Here is a 23,008-nt window from a genome sequence, read left to right as displayed (position 1 = left end):
CCAGAGACTCAGAAAGCCAATCAGCTGCTGTATAGATCTGATTGATGGAAACGATTCTCACAGGCATGTGTGTGCTTTTGGTAACAAATACGTAAAACAATTCAATTAATGCGACAGTTCGCCAATTCACACTAATTTTACTGAATACGTTGCAGTTTAGAGAGGTGAGTTACAAAACCTAACTTTCCTTAAAGTGTCCCGAGATTCTGGAACCTGTTGGCAACCCTACTCTCAGATCAGGTGACAAAGGTTGAAACATCATTAAAAAAAATAGTGTGTTATTGCAAAGATGCAGCTCTCCTTTCTTGTAAAGGGAAAGTAAACAGTTCTGTATTTTGACGTTTCTATTGTGGAGGTGAGGTATTCGGCCGAATCTGAAAAGCTTGAATTCGATGCATCCCTACTACTTATACATGTATATAAAATTGCCATTAAAAAAAGCTAGTTTTTTCACGTTTGCCATTTTCAGATCAGTATTTTTAAGAACCAAGAACATTAATAATTAAGGGACTAAAACTACATTTCTGTGATTTTTCATGCTTTGGTTGCAAGTGAGCTGTATTTTTTTTAAAGGATTTAGTAGTGCCTTAATTGTTTTCAGTATTAACTCATGAATTGTGTTCGGTCCTGTCCTATCTCTCTCACCTGCAGTACCAGCTCCCTCCCAGGGGGTGCGTGTGTGAAGGCAGGAGCATTGTCGTTCTCATCCAGTACAGTAATGTGTGCGGTGCCTGTGGCACTACGTGGAGGGGTGCCCCCATCCTGGACCACCACAACCAGCTGGAAACTGGACTGGTGCTCACGGTCCAGGGCCATCCGAGTGCTGATCTCACCTAGGAACAAAAATTGTCAGTCCAGTTGGCCTAGTACATTGCTATTCTTACTGCTTATGACTCATTGATTCCCCTGTGGTAATATGTCAAGTTCATGATGATTGGGAAGATGTGTGTAGGTGAAGAGGTTATTCTATCAATCCTGATGAAGCTTCAGAAGAAGCTACCTAGTCATGTCCAAGGATAATGCTCTTTGTGTATTATGCCCTGCACATCCCACACATGCTCACATATGTACTCTGATGGATTAATGGAAGAGGAAGCTGTAAATGTCACCAAATTGCTGCAGAATTCTGAGGTCTCTTATAGGTTACCTAAAATATTTAGTCAATGCAGATATAGTCCTCATTTGGCAATTGGACCTTCCGTGGTTGCATTCTGATGGTGAATGTTCTATGATTTATGAAAAGAGATTTTATATCCTTCTTAGAAATGCTTATTGTATAAAACAATGATTGTTTGACTAAATAATAATAAAAAAAAATAAATAAAAAAAAGTTTGCGAAAAGTAACACAGATTGCAAACAAGGTTAATATTTGATTAAATAAAAAAGGCCTTACCTGTCTGGGAGTTCACCTGAAAATTTCGGTCAGGATGCAGGAGTCTGAAGGTTAGACGACTGTTGAGACCTGCATCCCGATCAGTGGCAGCCACCCTCCCAAACCCAGTCCCTGGGGGCAGGTTCTCTCGCACGGCCAAGAAAGCACGCTCCTGGGTGAGCCGAGGAGAGTTGTCATTCTCGTCTGTCACTGAAATACGCACAGTGGCGCTGCCCGTTTTCTTCAGCTGCCCAGTACCCGAGGTGGCCAGGACAGTCAGCAGGTAAAGGTCCTTAGTTTCCCTGTCTAGTACACTCTTAACAAATAGCCATCCACTGTCAGAGGCAATCCCAAATCCAGCTGCGTCTCCATCTGGGCGGAGATGATATGCCAGTATGGTGGAAGAGGACCCTGTAGTGCTGCTGGTAGTAGTGGTCTCGCGATTCAACGCCCTTACCTGGAGAAAATGAGTGTTGAGCGGGGTCCCTTCTTTCAGCTCCACGCGGTAGGTGAGAGTGTCAAAAACAGGGCCTTGGTCATTCTCTGCCTGCACATGTACAACCAGTGTGAAGGTGGTGCTCAGCTGGGGGACCCCACTGTCCTTGGCCACCACTTTGAGGTCGTAACGGGGCGTAGTTTCGTAGCTCAAGCCACCAATAAGCCGGATATCCCCTGTGTTGCGCTCAATTCCAAAGGTGCGCTGCCCCCCGCTGGAGAGTAGGTCAAAGTGCAGCTGCCCATTGGGGCCTGAGTCACGGTCCTCTGCCCTCACATGATACACCAATGTGCCCACACTAGTGGCCTCTGGCAACAGCAAGGACTCAGAGGACGAGGGCAGGAAGGAGGGAGCATTGTCATTGATGTCTGCAATGGTAATTCGGACTTGTGTTTGTCCAAATGCTGGTGGTGACCCACTCCGGGCCTGTACCTCTAAATCCAAAGAGGGCTGGGCTTCGTGGTCCAGTGGGCGGCTGGTTCGAAGGGCACCTGTCTCTGAGTCAACAGTGAAGTAACCATCAGAGTCTCCAGAAGATATAGTGTAGTAAACTCCCTCCGAATGGCCTACGAGAAGGAGGCAATAAGAATGTTAGACAGAGAGGCTTGTAATTCAGGACTATATATATATATATATATATATATATATATATATATATATATATATATATATATATATATAGTGACTTGCGAAAGTATTCACCCCCCTTGGAAATTTTCCTATTTTGTTGCCTTACAACCTGGAATTAAAATGGATTTTTACTTGGATTTCATGTAATGGACATACACAAAATAGTCCAAATTGGTGAAGTGAAATGAAAAAAATAACTTGTTTCAAAAAATTCTAAAAAATAAATAACGGAAAAGTGGTGCGTGCATATGTATTCACCCCCTTTGCTATTAAGCCTCTAAATAAGATCTGGTGCAACCAATTACCTTCAGAAGTCACATAATTAGTTAAATAAAGTCCACCTGTGTGCAATCTAAGTGTCACATGATCTGTCACATGATCTCAGTATATATACACCTGTTCTGAAAGGCCCCAGAGTCTGCAACACCACTAAGCAAGGGGCACCACCAAGCAAGCGGCACCATGAAGACCAAGGAGCTCTCCAAACAGGTCAGGGACAAAGTTGTGGAGAAGTACAGATCAGGGTTGGGTTATAAAAAAATATCCGAAACTTTGAACATCCCATGGAGCACCATTAAAGCCATTATTAAAAAAATGGAAAGAATATGGCACCACAACAAACCTGGCAAGAGAGGGCCGCCCACCAAAACTCACGGACCAGGCAAGGAGGGCATTAATCAGAGAGGCAACAAAGAGACCAAAGATAACCCTGAAGGAGCTGCAAAGCTCCACAGCGGAGATTGGAGTATCTGTCCATAGGACCACTTTAAGCCGTACACTCCACAGAGCTGGGCTTTACGGAAGAGTGGCCAGAAAAAAGCCATTGCTTAAAGAAAAAAATAAGCAAACACGTTTGGTGTTCGCCAAAAGGCATGTGGGAGACTCCCCAAACATATGGAAGAAGGTACTCTGGTCAGATGAGACTAAAATTGAGCTCTTTGGCCATCAAGGAAAACGTTATGTCTGGCACAAACCCAACACCTCTCATCACCCCGAGAACACCATCCCCACAGTGAAGCATGGTGGTGGCAGCATCACGCTGTGGGGATGTTTTTCATCGGCAGGGACTGGGAATTGAAGGAATGATGGATGGCGCTAAATACAGGGAAATTCTTGAGGGAAACCTGTTTCAGTCTTCCAGAGATTTGAGACTGGGACGGAGGTTCACCTTCCAGCAGGACAATGACCCTAAGCATACTGCTAAAGCAACACTCGAGTGCTTTAAGGGGAAACATTTAAATGTCTTGGAGTGGCCTAGTCAAAGCCCAGACCTCAATCCAATTGAGAATCTGTGGTATGACTTAAAGATTGCTGTACACCAGCGGAACCCATCCAACTTGAAGGAGCTGGAGCAGTTTTGCATTGAAGAATGGGCAAAAATCCCAGTGGCTAGATGTGCCAAGCTTATAGATACATACGCCAAGAGACTTGCAGCTGTAATTGCTGCAAAAGGTGGCTCTACAAAGTATTGACTTTGGGGGGGGTGAATACTTATGCACGCTCAAGTTTTCTGTTTTTTTGTCTTATTTCTTGTTTGTTTCACAATAAAAAATATTTTGCATCTTCAAAGTGGTAGGCATGTTGTGTAAATCAAATGATACAAACCCCCAAAAAATCAATTTTAATTACAGGTTGTAAGGTAACAAAATAGGAAAAATGCCAAGGGGGGTCAATACTTTCGCAAGCCACTGTATATATATATATATATATATATATATATATATATATATATATATATATATATATATATATATATATATATATATATATATATATATATATATATGTGATGAGTCAAAGGGATTTCGGTCTGTGATTCAGCCTCCCGACAGTAGATGGCATCAAACCAACTCGGGACTTCCCTTACCAAGATCTCGTGACCATGGCAAAAGTCATCTTTTTGAGGGGCGGCACCTTGGTGAGGGGCGGAAGTACGAGTATGTAAATTCCAGCCACTGGAGTCAAGTGAAGGATAAGGACACTTGTCAGTTGGGGATTGGTGTTCCACTGACTACAGAGGCGGGACATTACATACTAAAGGGAACGTACTACTGTGTTCGGGGTTGGTCCGAAAGTAAAATAGGAGGAGTAACGGGTGGAGGGAGAGACTGGTTTGGTGCAGCGGGATTTTTAAAACAAAAAAAACACTAACATTTCTTTTGTCTTTTTTTGTTTATGTATGGTTCGCCACGAAGACGATTAAAGACGAGTCATCACGGTTTGTTTTGGATTTCACCCCTGCACTCCTTCCCTCACACCATTTTGTTTTCTTTTGTTATTTAATTATTTTGTTGTGTATAGATAATAAAAATAAATTATTTTATTTCTGTACACATAAATTACTGTCTGGACATTCCATTTAATACACTCTCGCCTCACAATATATATATATATATATATATATATATATATATATATATATATATATATATATATATATATATATATACTAAAAGGGCAAGACTAGTTAAATAAAGGGCAAGACTAGATGTTTATAATTGTAAATGATGAAGCACTGACCGTGTCCACTGCTTGCTCGCACTATGCCTACTTGTGTCCCCCTCAGGACATCCTCGGACACAGTGAAGAAGTAGTGTGCTTGTTCAAACACTGGAGGCACCACTGAGCCTGCAACAACACTGATGTTGACCTGGGCGTTGACCTTTGCTGTTAGTCCACCCCCGTCCTGTGCCGAGATTACCAGCTGGATTACAGAGTTCGCCTTCCCATGGAGAGAGCGAGACAGCGAGATGACTCCTATAAAGAAAGAGAGAGAGGTTTAATTTCTTATCTGTAATGTCTCAGATACAGCAATTCAAAAACCTTATTTCCAAAAATTTGTGAAACAGGCCCGCTCTATTTGCTGGGTAAGAGCACAGCTATAGCTGATTCAATTTGAGGTAGAATTTGTATCAGTTTCTCAACTCTGATAAAGCTGTGTGGTAGTTTTTTTATAAGGGTTATTTCTTTCAATATAATAATTCCCAGTTTGGACTGCACAATCCTGCTTTTCTTTTACATGCCGAGAGACTCAAAATGCACAGCCGGCTCCTGCAGCGCTGAAACAACAAAACAGTGAGAAAATCACAAGATTCCCCATCCAAAAATAACAGAGGGGCTTATCTATAAGGCTGGTTTCCAAGGCAACCACCATGGAATAGGGCTTTACTTCCTGCTTGAATGCTAAACAGGGGGTCCCAGACTAAAAACACCTATCCCCAAAAATATTGCTGTCTCCAGACAACCTGGGAAAGGTCACATGGCACCTGTGTCACTCACAGAATCATGCTCTCTATCTGCTTATCCGTCTGTCTGTTTGTCTGCCTGTCTTTCTTTAAGCCTAAACTTTAAATAATCAATCACAAGATACAGTGGGATATTTGTGGCCCTGTTTTACAATGCTATATGATTTTTGATGATATAGGCAGATTTATTGTACTTAAAAGGGAAAATAAAAAGAATTAAATAAAAACATAAAAAAAACAAAATGTGGACACTGGTAATGGAAATGTTGTTGCTCTTTATATAGTGGTGTACTCTTGCCTATTCTACCTACTTGCTTGTTCATCATCTCCTGACAGTTCATCTTATCCTTCATAGGTAAAATTTGGCAATGTGTAATAACTTTGCCACTGTATCATTTACATATTTACAGCACATACACAATATTGCAGCCATTCTAACCACTATGCGATGTATACCTTGCATCCCTCCTGTTCAACCACGAGACCACACTGCCTACCAGTCCCTCCTGTTCAACCACGAGACCATACTGCCTACCAGTCCCTCCTGTTCAACCACAAGACCACACTAGTTCTCAGTTGTTGGGTCATATAGTAAATCTGCTCACCTGTGTCTTTGTTGAGTGTGAAGTATGGGGAGCTGCCTCCAGGGGCTGTGCTGTATGTCACCCTCCCATTCTGCCCCTCGTCCTGATCGTGGGCAGTCACCTTAATGACAGAGGTTCCAGGTGCACTCTGCGTGCTGAGGCTGACTGCATAGTGGATCGGGTAGAAAACTGGACTATTATCATTTATATCAACCAGGAACACTTTCACATAGGCCATGGAGTTGAGCCCCCCCTGTTGGGATAAAAAAAGAGCTAACTTTGCTGCATTGACCATGTGATAGCCACAGACATGACTGGGTACAGTAAAACTGCTGAGAAACCAAAAAGTAATTCAAGAACACTGCAGAATTAAAGCAGTGCAACCACAGATGATAATTACAATTGTAGTATTTGCAGTTACAGTATAGTGATTGTATGTTCTGTCAGTATCTTTTTTGGAAATTGAAAAAATAAAGACTATGTAAAATGATAATGTATAGTAATATTGAATGAAAGAATACATGGGTATTATCAGCTCAAAAGCTTACCCCATCCACAGCAGTGACAGTGAAGTCGTAGCTGGAGGGCCCCCGGTCCCGGTCCAGGGTAAACCTGGTACATATCTGACCCGTCTCTTTCCCGATGGTGAACTGGGTGGGGATCACGCTGCCGATCCCAGAGCCTATGGAGTAGAATATGGTGCCAAAAGATCCTCCATCTGCATCTGTTGCCGTCACCTGATCAAAAAAAAATCTTCTGCTGTATTAATGTTATTATGACATTTTATAACTGGTAAATGTTATACTCTAAGGAGGGGTTTTCAACCTTTTTTTGAAACTGTACCCCATTCTGTCGGGAGGTTTAGCTAAAGTACCCTTTATAATGTTTGCTCTACTAAATGGTACCACAGTTATAATAAAAGGCAGAATAATCTGATTCACACATTTTTCTCCTCATTTACTTAATATATCATATCATAAAACTTAATTACATGTCTTTGGATGCTGTGACAGTAATATAATGAACCTTGGTTGTAAATCTCCCTCCCGACCTGTGAGCGCTAACCAAGGACAGAGTTCTTTGGATGTGCTGACTTGACAGTTCTTTCCTGGGTCGGAAAGTCGGTCAGTCTGGAAAAAGGCAAGAACGTATCGACCTGGAAGGTCAGCCGCAGATTGTAAAGGCAGCTGCATTTGTTTACCAAGGGGTCATGCGTGTCAGCACGTAAAGGGGGGCGGACAATCGTAATCTGTTCCTTTGTTTGGTTTGTGAACTTGAAGGACCTTGAGAGACGCAGAAACCACTGCTAAAATAAACCTGTGTTTTAAGAATATTCCTGAGTGTTTTATTTTATCTGTGTTAGTAATCGTCTGTGTTTGTAAATCACTAGATGGCTAACACGTTCCGGAGCTGTCACCAGAGCCCAGCACAAACCCAGAACAGCACTTCACTTGTATCACTTTAAACTGTATTGTACCACAATCACTAATTCACGCGCTAAACGGACTTGTGTATGTGTTTTGTGGGGATGCAATAACGGGACTATTATTTCGGGACCAACCAGGGATTATAAATGTAAGTAATACACGCCGCTGTATTACTTACCAGCATTATTATTTACTGTTTGTTTTGCCGTCAGGCACTGGACATAAAAATAAATAAAACAAACATTTTCACCTGGATTACAATTGTCTGTCTGATCTTTAATCACCTGCACCAGCACACTGTCAACCAAATTGCCACAAATGCACATAATTAAAAGACATCATTTAGGAATATCTTTGGAAACACTGGTATTCAATTTCGATTCGGCAAACTTATTATAAATAATACAAAATAGTCTGCACTGTAAATATTTATGACGTTACCATTTACTTCCCATCTCAGCATAATTATGTGTGCCATTTAATGTTTTCAACATCAGAAACATTAACCTCAAGATAAAACTACTATGATAAACTTTCTGTCTCTTTGCACTTTCTTTAGACTCTTGTGTTTTCATCCTTCGTTTCCCTTTTGCAAGAAATGTATCACTTTCAACCACTAAAATGCTGCCGTGATTATTATTTATGTTTACCGGAGTATATATACTTTTAAAAAATGCAAAAACATTGTGGTTCACTGATAAGACAAGTTGAAAACAGCAAAGATCTTGAGCAGCAAAACGCTCTCCAAAGGCACAATCGCCAAGACTTCTGCTTCACACACCCTAACAGAAAATCCATTCAATCGAAATCGCGCCTTCACAGTGCAGACAGGAAAGTGCGGACGTGATAGATTCTGTGTTTTTTTTCCATCTGCGGCTCACAAAATATGGTTTAACTATGGTTTAATCACAAGTTGTAAAAAAAAAAAAAAAAAAAATGAATGCAAACTTTATTTAAGCGATCACCAGCAACAGATCACCTGACAGCATTTTAAATAAACTTTATGAACACAACAAACAGCATGATTACCAAAAACAGTTTTAAAAAAGCTGGCTGCACAAATATATGTGCACTCAAACCCTTAAAAAAAAGAAAAAAAAAAACCTTCACAAAACTGGGTACGAACAGCTGCATGTCAATATAATATTTAAATTAAATACGGTACTGTGTAAAGTTACTATTTATATAGACTACACGGTCCACTTGGTAAACCTGAACGACCATGGATGTTTTCTGAGAATACCGCATTACTCATGGAATACTTAGGTAAATGCTTAGCAACACAAACTAGTTCTTCATAAAATCAAGATAAAAACTATTTATTTTTAATTTTTTAACGGATCCATATTCTAGTAGCGCAACTTCGGGTTCAAATGCTTAAATAAGTTTAACATTTGCAATCAATTGTAATATTTATACTATAGGCTACATTTATGTCTCATGTTCATGATACTGTGTACACGGTATGCTGAATGGAGTATTATATATGTTTCAGTAATAGATGATAACTAGCATGTTTTTGTGTATAGGGACAGGTTGTTTCATAAAGACTGTAATATGCCAGTTGACACAATTCAGTAGCTGATCTCACATTTTTATAAGAACATAAGAACATAAGAAAGTTTACAAACGAGAGGAGGCCATTCGGCCCATCTTGCTCATTTGGTTGTTAGTAGCTTATTGATCCCAAAATCTCATCAAGCAGCTTCTTGAAGGATCCCAGGGTGGCAGCTTCAACAACATTACTGGGGAGTTGATTCCAGACCCTCACAATTCTCTGTGTAAAAAAGTGTCTCCTATTTTCTGTTCTGAATGCCCCTTTGTCTAAACTCCATTTGTGACCCCTGGTCCTTGTTTCTTTTTTCAGGCTGAAAAAGTCCCTTGGGTCGACACTGTCAATACCTTTTAGAATTTTGAATGCTTGAATTAGGTCGCCACGTAGTCTTCTTTGTTCAAGACTGAACAGATTCAATTCTTTTAGCCTGTTTGCATATGACATGCCTTTTAAGCCCAGAATAAATCTGGTCGCTCTTCTTTGCACTCTTTCTAGCGCAGCAATATCTTTTTTATAGCGAGGTGACCAGAACTGCACACAATATTCAAGATGAGGTCTTACTAGTGCATTGGACAGTTTTAACATTACTTCCCTTGATTTAAATTCAACACTTTTCACAATTTATCTGAGCATCTTGTTAGCCTTTTTTATAGCTTCCCCACATTGTCTAGATGAAGACATTTCTTACTCAACAAAAATTCCTAGGTCTTTTTCATAGATTCAGATTTATTTATTTTACTTGAATCTACTACAGTATTAATTTCTAAGTCCTACACACATGGAAGGGAATATGTTGTGCAGCAACCCATGAAGTGGAGACTGAAAAACTAAAAATGTGTTGGTATGCAGTGTTTTACAGTGTTTTAAGATCTCTTAGAACAGTCCTGTTTCACCTGCATTATACCTGGCTGGTTGCTTTTTTTGTGTGGTCTCCACCATGGGTTGCTGCACAACATATTCCCTTCCATGTGTGTAGGACTTAGAAATTAATACTGTAGTAGATTCAAGTAAAATAAATAAATAAATAAATAGACATTCAGTAACAAAAACTTTGTTAAAATAACATTAAGGTTGCAGTTCAAAATCACAAAAGTCAGTTAACGGGACATTAAGGTTGCACACCTTAACTCACCTCTGTTATGCCTATGCATCGCATCAGACATGATGTCATACATCACATCAGTAATGACATCAGCAATGACTAATCACATGATACATGCTCCACCAAGACTGCCCAGAATGACACTACCAAAATAGTAACCTTTGGAGAGTTTCTGTGATGTCATCAAAAACTAAGAGACCATTAGTTTACAGTCACAGAACCTGTAACTCACTGAAGTGCATCTTTTATTTTTTATAATATCTGGATATTAGTGTATGTTAGAAAAAAAAAGACAATATAAAGATGTCTTTGCTTAGGTCACAGGTAATGTCTAGAGAAATGTTTTGTTTTTGTAATTAATTTTAACATGAATGTTCACATAACTAATCACATAACAAATGCTCCACCAAGACTGCCCAGATGGACATTGGAAGGAAAAAATGGATGGAAAAAAAATTCTCTGTGCTGGACTGTAGCTATCATGCTTCTTGGCGTACGTGCCAAAATAGACACAATCATAGACAAAACAACACTTTCATTGTGCTCACTGTCACTCAGGTACTGTTTGCATTATTGTCTATAGATGTGATATAGGTGTTGCATAATTACTACTGATACTTCCAATGCAAAAGTTGGCACACTTGCCACTATGCAATATGGCATTGTCACACATCTATCCAAGACCATTGGTTTACCAAATGCATTTGAATATGTATCTCAGTCAGCAAAAGGAATATTTTTAGTTTTGTTTTGGTTTTTTTTCCTAGAACAGTGCCATGGAGAATGAGAACCAAACTGTGCTTATTTGTCTCGTTATTGTCATATGAGTTCCTAAGAATAGCTCGCGGCACTATATTCTGCATACCAATGAACACACCCAGGTAATGTCCTTCTGGGCAGTCTTGGTGGAGCATTTGTCATGTGATCAGTCATTGCTGATGTCATTGCTGATGCCATTACTGATGTCATATCTGATGCGATGCATAGGCATAATACGGGTGAGTTGCATGCAACCTTAATGTCCCATTTCCTGATTTTTGTGATTTTTAACTGCAACCTTACCATTATTTTACAAAGTTTTTGTTACTGAATACTTATTCATTAAATATCCCCTAGAAAGTGTTCTGCGGGCATCAGATTCTTAATGGTTAAGTTTAGGGTTAGGTATTGGGTTTGAGGTTAGGTTAGGGCAGGGGTTGCATAAGGTTAGGGTTGGGTTAGGGTCAGAGTCAGGGTGGTTTGATTTTGTAGAGTTGCAGAGCTCTGCAAGTGAAAGGTGGGAGTAAATGGCAAATGCCCTCGATTCATCCCTATGGACACTTTCTAGAGGATATTCCTTTGCGCTGAGTGGGACAGTACATAGAAATCCATTATATCAAAAACTGACGCTAGCTGAAGCAACGCAACATGCTGGTGTGTCCAGGCCTTAGAAGTTTATTTAAAACACAACCTCTCATAATTTTATTTTTTCAAAAGCACTATAACTATGTATATCTTAATATAATATCTGTACTTGAACTTAACAGAAACTTTTAAATACTCCATAGGAGTACTCTTAGGTAACAATTAGTGATGACAGTGCCATCTAAAATAAATCTTTTTTCACTCTGTCTATTATGATTTGAATGGATTATGGAAGGTTGTTCATTCCTAGCACTTAGGATTCTCCAGACCAGCTCAAAGTCAGACAAAGGCAGATGAGGAGAAAAACGATACCTTATTATATACAGGACAGGTAGTCGTAGCTGCCGTGCTGCAGGGTGGACATTAACTACATTGCTAGTTGTTGCTAAAAGACGCAGAGCAGAGCAGGGATTTTTTCCACTACAGTGCAGGCCAAGTTACCTCACTAGTAACAGCCTTTTGGAATGTTAAAAAGTCCCTTTACAACTGGAGAATCCTCACCTAAGAAGCTTAGATTTAATAAGTGAGCAGAAAACTGCAGCACTTCTGCAAGGATTGATTATTTTCTGTTAATTATTCTTTTACTATTCAAGTGTTAAAATTCTGCAGTGAGACTCTTCACAGTAAGAGACTCTGTGGTCGTGTTATCTTATTGGACACACTTACTGTGTACTACTTGAAAAAAGTGAGAAACAAAAAAGTGTTAATTTTACATAATTGCAGAATGTTTTGCTAAAATAGTTGGTGTCTTTTCTGTCGAATCATAATTTTTGCTATTGCAGTCCAATACTGAATAAAGATTAAAAAAACAAATCAATAAAAAATAAATCAGAAAATACAAATAAATAAAACAAATTTAATAGGGCCCTAGATAATCATATTTCACATGACAGAACAAATCTCCAATGTTAAGCTCAGATTCTATTTTAAATTAAATTTTGTTTGTCTATGAAATACTGCCAAATCCACTGAACCACCTGGGCCACCTGGGTTTGTAGCAGCAGGAGGGCTGCCAGTTAGATTGCATTAAGCGGAGTGTGTTTACGAGAACGAGTGACAAGACGATAGATGTTTATGGATGGGTGTGTTTAATATATTAGTGATGGTTGCACTTCTCTCCTGTTTCAGAGCTTGCAGCCGCTGGAATACATTTCCAGGGATCCTTGGCTCCGCAGACGTCAGTCGACAAATGAACTCAATTACAACTGGTCCCAGGCGAGAGAATGCAAATAAACCAATCAGGACGGGATGCTGGAAACTGTGAGATAATCATTTAGATGTTGGATGGATTTGGGGGGGGGGGGGGGGGGGGATGACACACAGAATCTTCTCTATTTAACCCCTTCCTTCCCACTAGCCACCTTTTTGTCGTTTTCACATCCAAAAAATAAAACCACAGAGAACTGGAATGACCTGTGATTGCACAACAGTGTAACTGCAGTAAGAATTCTAACCTTGTGACTCCAAGTAGTTGAGGTGCAGTCCGCCTCATTGCAGTGTGCAATTAAAATGCAGTCTAACAAAACAGCAGTTGACTGTACCTTAAACAGTATACTAGAACAAGGTATCTCCCAAGATTGGACAAATGGGAAACTAGTTTGCTGTAAGTTCAATGGCTATGAGTGAGAGCGCTTGGAAGCTGGGAGTTTGTTTAAGACCTACTTTACCTGAAGCCTTCTTTTGACCATGGCCTAGAAAGGAAAAGACACTACAGAGAAACGGTTACAAAATAATTATATAATTATTATTGTTATATTTTAAAATCAAATCACTGAGAAATTGATCGAGAAGCAACCTACTGCACTAGCCTCAGAGAAATCAATTAAACCAAATAAATCCATGAAGCACTCAATACTTGTTAGCAAATTCCATTCTTCTAGTGAGATGCAAAAATGGGTCAGAATATTCTGTTGCCATGTGTGGCAGGGCAGAAGCCTGCAGTGGAATAATTGATTAGGTTCTGGGGGGTAAGCCAGTGAAGGCGAATGCTTAGTCTGATGGTGAAAGAGTAGTGTTGTGGTGCGTGACTTGTTGTGTTTAACTTTTTATTTGTGCCTTTGTTTATTTGTTATTGTGTTTTGTTACTTGTAAATAAACGTGCTGTGACAGGCTAGCGAGTGGATAGAGGCCCAGAGAAAACAGCAGTTCAAAAAAAATAATACTTTTATTCCAAAAACACAAAATAAAAAGGGCACAAGGGTGAAAATAAAGATATTGAAAAACACAAATAACCAAACAAAAAGCAAAACTTACAAAAATAAAGATTTCCAGGCTGGGCGATGCCTTCATTGGGTGAGAAAATTCAGAAAATCAAAATCAACCAACACCAACACCAACGCCAACACCAACACCAATGCCAACACCAACCTGCTTCCTTAGCTCCCTCCCCTTAATGGGAAGCAGAGGCCTCCTTTTATGTCAGGTGGCTGGGCGCTGATCGATCGTTAATTAACCTAATCAACTAATCAACCCCAGCCACCTCAACACAATAAACCCAGGCACATAGGGGAATTTAACCCCATCCCTGCCAATTTATAAAGGGCAGAGCTTTGCTCTGCCACACATGCATATTAGCACTTTCACTACAGCCTTTCAGCCTCTGAGTCACCTTCCTGCTGGTAACAGCCAGGGGCCATGATGCTATCCTGCTACACAATGCTATGTACTATAACAAATAAAATACATCAAAACTGGTTATTGAAGGTCTAAAAGGTGGTTAACAGTACATGGTATTGGTCATAATCGAGACAGCCACTGATGGCTGATCAGAGGAACAATGATGCATTTGATTTGTCTTGATAAACAATGATTCAGTCAAAAAATACAAAGCTGATTTAGGAGGCAGCAGCATTTTTTCTCCATTCAATCAAATTTCAATAAGGCCCTTAATTCAATACAAATATATTGCTTACCACCCCTCCTGAAAATCGGATAATGCAGCTCTGTATTTTTCTAATTAATCTACCGTATAGTTTTGAGGAACATTCGGTCATGTCCATAACCCTTGAGTAAAACAGACCCTGTAGGTCAAAGACACCATAACATTGAATATATGCTCCACGAAAGCTGGACAACTTAAAAACAGGCAACTGTGGAGTCTCATCGGGTTCAGCAGAACTAGATTGAAAGCGAACAGTCTCTATTTCATCTCAATCAATGGCACAGAAACAGCAGTCCAGAACAGCCCTGCATAAAAGCCTTTTCAATTGAAATAAAAATCTAAATAACTTTCCATTTTAGCTACAAAAAGGAATGAAATGTTTATTTTTCTGGGCACGCAGCTTTCAAAAAACATTGGCACCCGGACAACATATATATTAAATATATTATATATTTATCTGAAAGTTAAAAATGTACAAGAAATATCTTGGGATGGATTTAGAGTGTATGAAATTCTGGTAAAGGCATGTCTGTACTAGAGACTGAAACCTGCCTATCAGTCTGTCCACAGCACAGGTGAAACAGAGCTGAGCAGGGATGACATCAGGGAGCTGAGTGAGTGGGTTTCAAATATGGGGGCTATTTTACAGTGAGCTACAGAGGGGAAAGGTTGGGAGAATGTTGGGGGTTCCATTACAGTGGGATAAAGTATAGAGCGGTACAAATTTTTCTGGAGATGGGAGTTCTGTTACACTGAGGGGTACAGATTAAGGGAGAATTTGGAAGATCAGCTGAAGTGTTATAATGAAATTCCAGGCTACAGGCCTGTAGACAAATCTTTGGCATCTGTTTATGAGTGAGTTCATCTTGAGTGCAGTACAATCACACCTCCTTTGTTGCCATTTAAATTTGACATCGAATAAGCCTTCAATAGAAATATTAAGACAGAAAACTGAGTCTGTTTCACTGCTGGCTCCAAGAAAAACAGGTGCGGCTATGACGTTGATCTGCTGGGGCACCTTTCACAAAAGCTACTGTTTCATTTTAACTCTCAATTCCTGTAAGCTGTAGGCAGGGCTTTGCTTAATTCTGCTACTGAACAAGGTTGTTTGTCTGGCCCAATTTAAATTGTCCAAGACCTGAACAGAACTCTAGTCATGTTGCGCAAAACGTGGACTACTACACTCCCTGTAGGGGTGTTATCTCTCGAATGAGCTAAGCTGTCAATCTCAGCTCACACAATTTCCCCATAAATTAAGTTTGCAATCTAATCACGGTTGACAAGCTTTTGTAGTTTAAATAAAACTACTATAAATAAACTGTAAGTGCCAGTAATTGCTGTAGGAGGACAGTTGCCGAAAGTATTGATCTGTGTGAAAGTGATCACTTTCCTGATCATCCTGATCAGTGTCCTAAAGCAGTAACTCTGAGTCATTACAATCACTCCCACTAAGATCTTTTCAATTTGATCTTCCTAGTAATCATTTCCAATGTCTATGACATGTTGACAGCAACATTTCCATCCCTCAGCTCTACACCAAGCATCAAAAGAAACTTAGCACTATCATAACACATTTATTTAAAAAAAAAAGGTCTATAAATGATGGACATTGACAAAATGTTTTTGGTTTATTTTTAATCACTCGATCATTCATCCTTGACCGTGACACGCTTGAGTGACTATGACTGAAGCAGATGCACTTAATCACCTAATTAGTGAGACAGTTTATTGGACACTGGATATGGAGGGATTTCAGCTGTTGAATTGCAAGATTGAATAAAAGCAATAAAGAAAATCACAGAAAAAAAACACAATATACCACGTCTGTCAAGAGAGCAGCGCCTTCGTGCAAACGGCTTGTTGGAGGCTGGACTAGGGCAGTGTACCATGGCTCGCCGTCTTGGGTGCTCACAGCCAGTAATTTCAAAACTGGCGAGATGGTATAACAACGGGCACGAACTGGGAGACCAAGTGCGACAACACCTGCCCAAGATTGACAGATCATTTTGCAGCATCTTCGTGATGTCAACTGTTAAGTCACTGCACCTGCTCTAAAACAGAGTCATTTTTATCCAAATATAAGTGAAGTTTCTTTTGTTGTTTAAATATAAGGGATACGTTTCTTTTGATACTCAGTGGATGTCTCATTACCTCAAACCACAGGGGGACACCCAGAACAAACTGAAAATGTCTGCGCAAGACTGTCTGCTTCAAGATTATTTTGAGCTACTGTGCAACGGACAGTTTAACTTGGGACGGTAATACTTTCTCTTCCAGTATGAGCGCAGCAAGATTACAACAGTGTCTGTAGGTCTTTATAGCTGCTGCAGTCTAGCAGTCTTCTTAGCAGTACTAACCCTGCACTGTGCTCATATTGATGGTCTTCTGTCCAAGGACTAAGAGATTCTTCCTGCTGTGATTTTCAATAGGGTTTATTTAGGAGGTTCAACTCTTCTAACTAGTATTGTTGATAGAAAATCATTTTACCTTTATTTTATTTACATTCACTTCAATGATTTTTTTTTTTCCAAAAATTTCAAAAACAGAGGGTCAAATACTAGATTTAAATTGCTAGTGTATCTTCTTTCTGCAACAGGAGAGTAGTGCTTTTTAAAGCTTTGGATACACAGCCTGCAACATACAGAACTTGTTTTCTGTTGAATTCTATGGGTTCTATGAATCACACCCAAAACCTTGCAGTCAAAGCACTAGGCTATTTTGCATGACTAACATACATGTATATATATATATATATATATATATATATATATATATATATATATATATATATATATATATAGTTGTCGTCAAAAGTCAAAGTTTACATACCCACCCTCTATTTGCAACAATGCTATTTCCCAATGTATTAAGTGTTATAAATATTGTTTGATACACTATACTCACACAGCAATGATGCCTCTTTTGAGTGTGCTGAACACTCATTTGTCTTACGAAGTGGTAGTTAAAAATCTGGTGAATTAACTGAGTTAAGGCACAGGGTACCAATATGTATGGAGATAATTCATAAAGATGTATCACTGCCGTGTAAATATAGTGTATCAAACAATATTTATAACACTTAATATATTGGTAAATAACACTGTTCACTGTTGCAAATAGAGGGTATGTAAACTTTTGACGACAACTGTATACACTATATACAACTCTAGAAAAAATTAAGAGACCACTGGAAAATTATCAGTTTCTCTAGTTTTACTATTTATAGGTATGTGTTTGGGTAAAATGAACATTTTTGTTTTACTCTATAAACTACTGACAACATTTCTCCCAAATTCCAAATAAAAATATTGTCATTTAGAGCATTTATTTGCAGAAAATGACAACTGGTCAAAATAACAAAAAAGATGCAGTGTTGTCAGACCTCAAATAATGCAAAGAAAATATGTTACGATTCATTTTTAAACAACACAATACTAATGCTTTAACTTAGGAAGAGTTCAGAAATCAATATTTGGTGGAATAACCCTGATTTTCAAGCACAGCTTTCATGCGTCTTGGCATGCTCTCCACCAGTCTTTCATATTGATGTTGGGTGACTTTATGCCACTCCTGGCGCAAAAATTCAAGCAGCTCGGCTTTGTTTGATGGCTTGTGACCATCCATCTTCCTCTTGATCACATTCCAGAGGTATTCAATGGGGTTCAGGTCTGGAGATTGGGCTGGCCATGACAGGGTCTTGATCTGGTGGTCCTCCATCCACACCTTGATTGACCTGGCTGTGTGGCATGGAGCATTGTCCTGCTGGAAAAACCAATCCTCAGAGTTGGGGAACATTGTCAGAGCAGAAGGAAGCAAGTTTTCTTCCAGGACAACCTTGTACGTGGCTTGATTCATGCACCCTTCACAAAGACAAATCTGCCTGATTCCAGCCTTGCTGAAGCACCCCCAGATGAGTCCAGTTTTCAGCTTTGCCCAACACCTGGTCGTCTAATGGTTAGACGGAGACCTGGAGAGGCCTACAAGGCACAGTGTCTCGCACCCACTGTGAAATGTGGTGGAGGATCGGTGATGACCTGGGGGTGCTTCAGCAAGGCTGGAATCGGGCAGCTTTGGCATGAATCAAGCCAAGTACAAGGTTGTCCTGGAAGTAAACATGGAAGCAGCTCTATTTAAAGAAACCACACGCCTAATTAAAGGAAACACTCCCGAAAGAACCTGTTCGTGATGGAGACAAATGAGTCTGACAGTGACCCAAAAACAACTAAAACTATAACTAGAAAACCAACAGGTCAAATGAAAATGACGTTTTGATAGAGGAGGTAGTAAAACACTATTCCGTTTTATTTGGACCAAAATCTCTATCACCTGTAGGAAGAAAAACAATCTGGAATTCCATAACAAATAATATGTGCGCCCTTAGTGTGTACCATCGCAGTGCCACCAATGTACAAAAGCACTGGCAAGACTTGAGAGGCACCATTAAAAAAATAAAAAAAAACTGTGCAATTAAAAAAAAGAGGCTTCCTTTCTATTAATGAACACGTTACCATTATTAGATGGTGCCCTTATGGCTATATGAGAGCAATCGATTGCCCCTAAAACATTAGGCTTGCCTCCAATATCGTAGAATCCCTGCTTTATAGAATTGTGTTTCCTTGCAGTAAGCGGGAAGGAGATAGAAGTAGATATTCCAGATAGTAATACATTGGTAACTTGTTCTACAGCCCTACTCATTCTGGACGGACTGAATCCAAATGCATCACTGTTGTTTCTTTGGAATGATCCTGAACTGTAAAACATCAATGCAGCTAGCAATCTATTAATCAGAGCAATGGATTGGCTCCTTGTTTTAAAGTGAATATCTGGCTCAAGATCCCTGTACAATTCCATTATTTTGCCTTGGCTCAAGCGGAACCTCTTTTTTATTTCTTCAACTGTGTCATATAATAGAATCTGTCTCGGAAGTGTGTTTTTCTTGGCTGGCCGTGACCAGTCATAATAGTGGCGATGTGCTGTCCCTATGAAACAAACTGATGCTCGAAAAAAGACGTTTAGCGGCAAATATGTGGTGGATTTCATAGAGGTTATATATCGGTCATATAACAGTAGTTAATTAGCGCAATTTTAATTAATGAATCGCTCAGCAACTGTCGGCTGTGGGCGTGTCAATTATGTTTAATAGGTATACGTTAAGAATGCGTGGATGAGTTTGTGGTAATTAAGGTTAAAAATTAGCAAACAATGAATCGTTTTCAGTCGTTAATTTTCTAATGCGTATTGTGACGCTAGCGTTATCTGTGAAAATGCAATAATGAATAGGGCCCTTAGAGAGTATAAAAGGGTTAGGCATAGGATGACTGCTGCCATTACCAATACGTCAATATGGGAAAAAAGTAAAGAGCTATCTGAACACTTTAGGCAGAACATTATTTATTGTCATAAAGCTGGAGAAGGATACAAGAAGATTTCCAAGCATTTGAGTATCCCAATTTCAACTATTGTTTCTATTATCAAGAAGAACAACACTCATGGTACTGTTACAATGCTCCCTCGGTCTGGAAGAAAGAAGGTTCTTTCACCAAGAACAAGTAGAGAGGAAGGTTAATAACAATCTGAGACTGACTGCCAAAGATATTCAGAGTGAATTGTCTGCAAGTGGGACTAGGGTTTCCATTTCAATCACAGGTCGAGTATTGCACGGTGAAGGCCTCAATGGTCACGGGCCAAGGAAAAAGCCACTCTTAGGAAAACATCACAAGTTTGCATTTGAATGATGGATATGGTTTCTGGTCAAAGATTTTGTGGAGTGCTGGACAACAATCGAGCAATTTAGTCACGTTGATAGTCGTTATGTTTGGAGACAGTCTGGTGAGGCAGATAAAGAAAAGAACACCATACCTACTGTCAAGCATGGAGGTGGTAATATCCTTCTATAGGGCTGTTTTCCCCTTCAGAGATTTTGTTTTTCCTGTGCCCCCCCCCCGCCCCCCCCCCCCCCCCCCCCCCCCCCCCCCCCCCCCCCCCACTTCTAGTAAACAGTACAATATTTAGAAAAATATGATTTTGCTAAAACAACATATTGTAACGTTGCATGTAAAATGAAAGCAGGCTCCACAAAGGCAGTAGCTTTGTGCTAAATTCAGCAGTTTATTAGCACAGGACAGATTAAGGACCACACCCATGCAAAACAAAATAAAAAAACAAAATAAAAAAATCTCTCTGGCTAAATTCCAGTCTACCTCTCGCTCTCACTGAGACAGCCACTGTCACTCACTTGCACAACTGCACTCAGACACGCACTCCTATTCATCTCTTCGCATTAAACCATTGACCAATCCCGTGCACCCAATCTCCCGCCAGGATTCTAGGGGTACAAATGCATGTCCAGGATGGGTGAACATGGACAGACTGGCAACCAACCCAACCACTATCTAGTGACGTGACACAGCAAAACATTATGCAATACAGAAACATAAAAGACAAACAAACAGGACAGTGAATAAGTCCTGCAACAATGGAAATCATCAGATCGTTACACTATTGTAGCATTGAGCGTGCTGTAGGTTCTACCAGGATACAGTGCAGCTGAGACAGTGGCAATCAATATGGCATCAATTCAGTCACTTATTCTTTAATATGTTTAGATCAGTTAGTTTTACTAGGAGTAACACCCTTAGTGCTACGATCATTGAAGTTTCAATTTGTTTATGCTTGTGAAATAAGGTATACTGTATTAACAATACTACAATAATAATAGTAATAAAATCAGTTTAATTCACTGTGTTTTGTTGTGAAAAAACTAAATGAGCTTTTAAATCCCCCAAGTCCTAAAAGCAGAATAAAGAATATGAAAACGTGGGTGCAACATTTTAATAAGTGACTGGTAAGCTTACGATTATAAAATATATTATATATATATATATATATAACTATATATAAGCATCTTATATATATATATATATATAATATTTTTTTTGTTGTGACTTTGTTATATGGAATGTTACAAACGAGAACCAAATGGTGAGTTTTTTTCCCCTTCACTTTAAAATGCCATTTCCACGTTGTTTTATTTGAAGTGTTTAAAATTTAATTTCAGTTTTCGTTTGCTTGTTCAGCTACAAAAGGCACAAGTAAACCTCATGTTATTACTTTATGAAAACGTGTCTATCGCCACTGTTTACTGTGAAGAAACAGCAATGTAAAGGAATGGAAAAAAATTTTAAAAATTAAATGCGTTGTCAACTTTTATGTACTATTTATTTCGGGAATAAACAAAACAATGATAATTTAAATAATTTATTTTGTAATTAATTCAATGGGGTAAAGTAAGTCCTACACAACGTATTCTTTACTCCTGATATATTTTTCTATTTTAACGTGTTACGTGTTGTAAGGTCTTGCTGTAAAATAAAGGCACACACAGAGGCTACGCCCCCCTGCTGCTATGCTGTCTGTCTGTGTTCAGCGCAATATAATGGCTCGTATTACTTTTTGAAAAACGAACTAATATCTGAATGAATATTTAAATTATGACAAATATCCGAACATGTAAAATCCTGTGTTTATCCGAGCACTAATTAAAACCCGCCGGCGCTGCACTTTCAGTCGCTGAGCTACCATAGGTCTGAAATGATACAAGCTCTGTAGGTAGGGATTGGTCAGATTTAACATGATCCCTGTCTGAGTAGTTTATTGAGTCAATCATCCTGGAGGCCTACCGAGTCTGCCATTTACTGCAGAGATTTTACAATCACCAAGAAATCAGAAAAAAGTATTTTCCAGTCAGGTATTGACGCCCTAATAACCTCATCGGGCACCCTCAGGGGGGCGCGTCCCACAGTTTGAAAACCTCTACTAATGGCACAGGAAATTTAGTTCCAATTCATGGTAAAATGGATTCCATAGCATACCAAAAGATATTGACCAATCATCTGAAACCCTCCGCTACAAAACTCAGTTTAAAGCGCAGCTGGACGTTCCAACACAACGACGATCCAAAACACACAGAAAATCTACTTCAGAATGGTTAAAGAAGAAGAAAATCAAGGTTCTGGAATGGCCTAGTGTGCTTTAAAAACCATATGAACAAATCTGACTCATTTCCTTTTAGCGAAGTGACCAACGATCTCTTTGCCGAAGTTTACATTCATTTGCCGACATGGTTAATTAAAACTCTACCGCATGTCAAATCCTGTGCTTTGAATTGCATGCATGAGCATTGGAAAGGCCAGAATGAATAGACTTCATTGCCAGCATGTAGTTTCCTCAATAGGATCAATCTGACGCCTCACCTGCAGAGGTTCCAAGTCACACAACACAAGTCTGACCATGCAGACAGCTACAGGTTCAG

At 39.4% G+C, this 23,008-nt stretch overlaps 1 protein-coding gene across 2 annotated transcripts in view; it reads right to left on the bottom strand.

The window, feature by feature from the left end:
* LOC121320421 (protocadherin-16-like) overlaps positions 1-23,008 on the bottom strand; it is a 202,422-nt gene that overhangs the window by 64,076 nt on the left and 115,338 nt on the right. For both annotated transcript variants that reach the window (XM_041258742.1, XM_041258743.1), the window contains exons 3-7: positions 6,877-7,065; positions 6,350-6,581; positions 5,020-5,256; positions 1,395-2,435; positions 646-833 (exon numbers count right to left, since the gene is read on the bottom strand). In XM_041258742.1, the coding sequence (XP_041114676.1) occupies positions 646-833; positions 1,395-2,435; positions 5,020-5,256; positions 6,350-6,581; positions 6,877-7,065 (1,887 nt within the window). The remainder of the gene's footprint in view (positions 1-645; positions 834-1,394; positions 2,436-5,019; positions 5,257-6,349; positions 6,582-6,876; positions 7,066-23,008) is intronic.

The sequence above is a fragment of the Polyodon spathula genome, chromosome 9 (assembly GCF_017654505.1).
Source record: "Polyodon spathula isolate WHYD16114869_AA chromosome 9, ASM1765450v1, whole genome shotgun sequence".
NCBI classification, from domain to species: Eukaryota; Metazoa; Chordata; class Actinopteri; order Acipenseriformes; family Polyodontidae; genus Polyodon; species Polyodon spathula.
The sequence above is the reverse complement of the archived record's forward strand: the minus strand, read 5'-3'. Positions and strand labels throughout refer to the sequence as shown.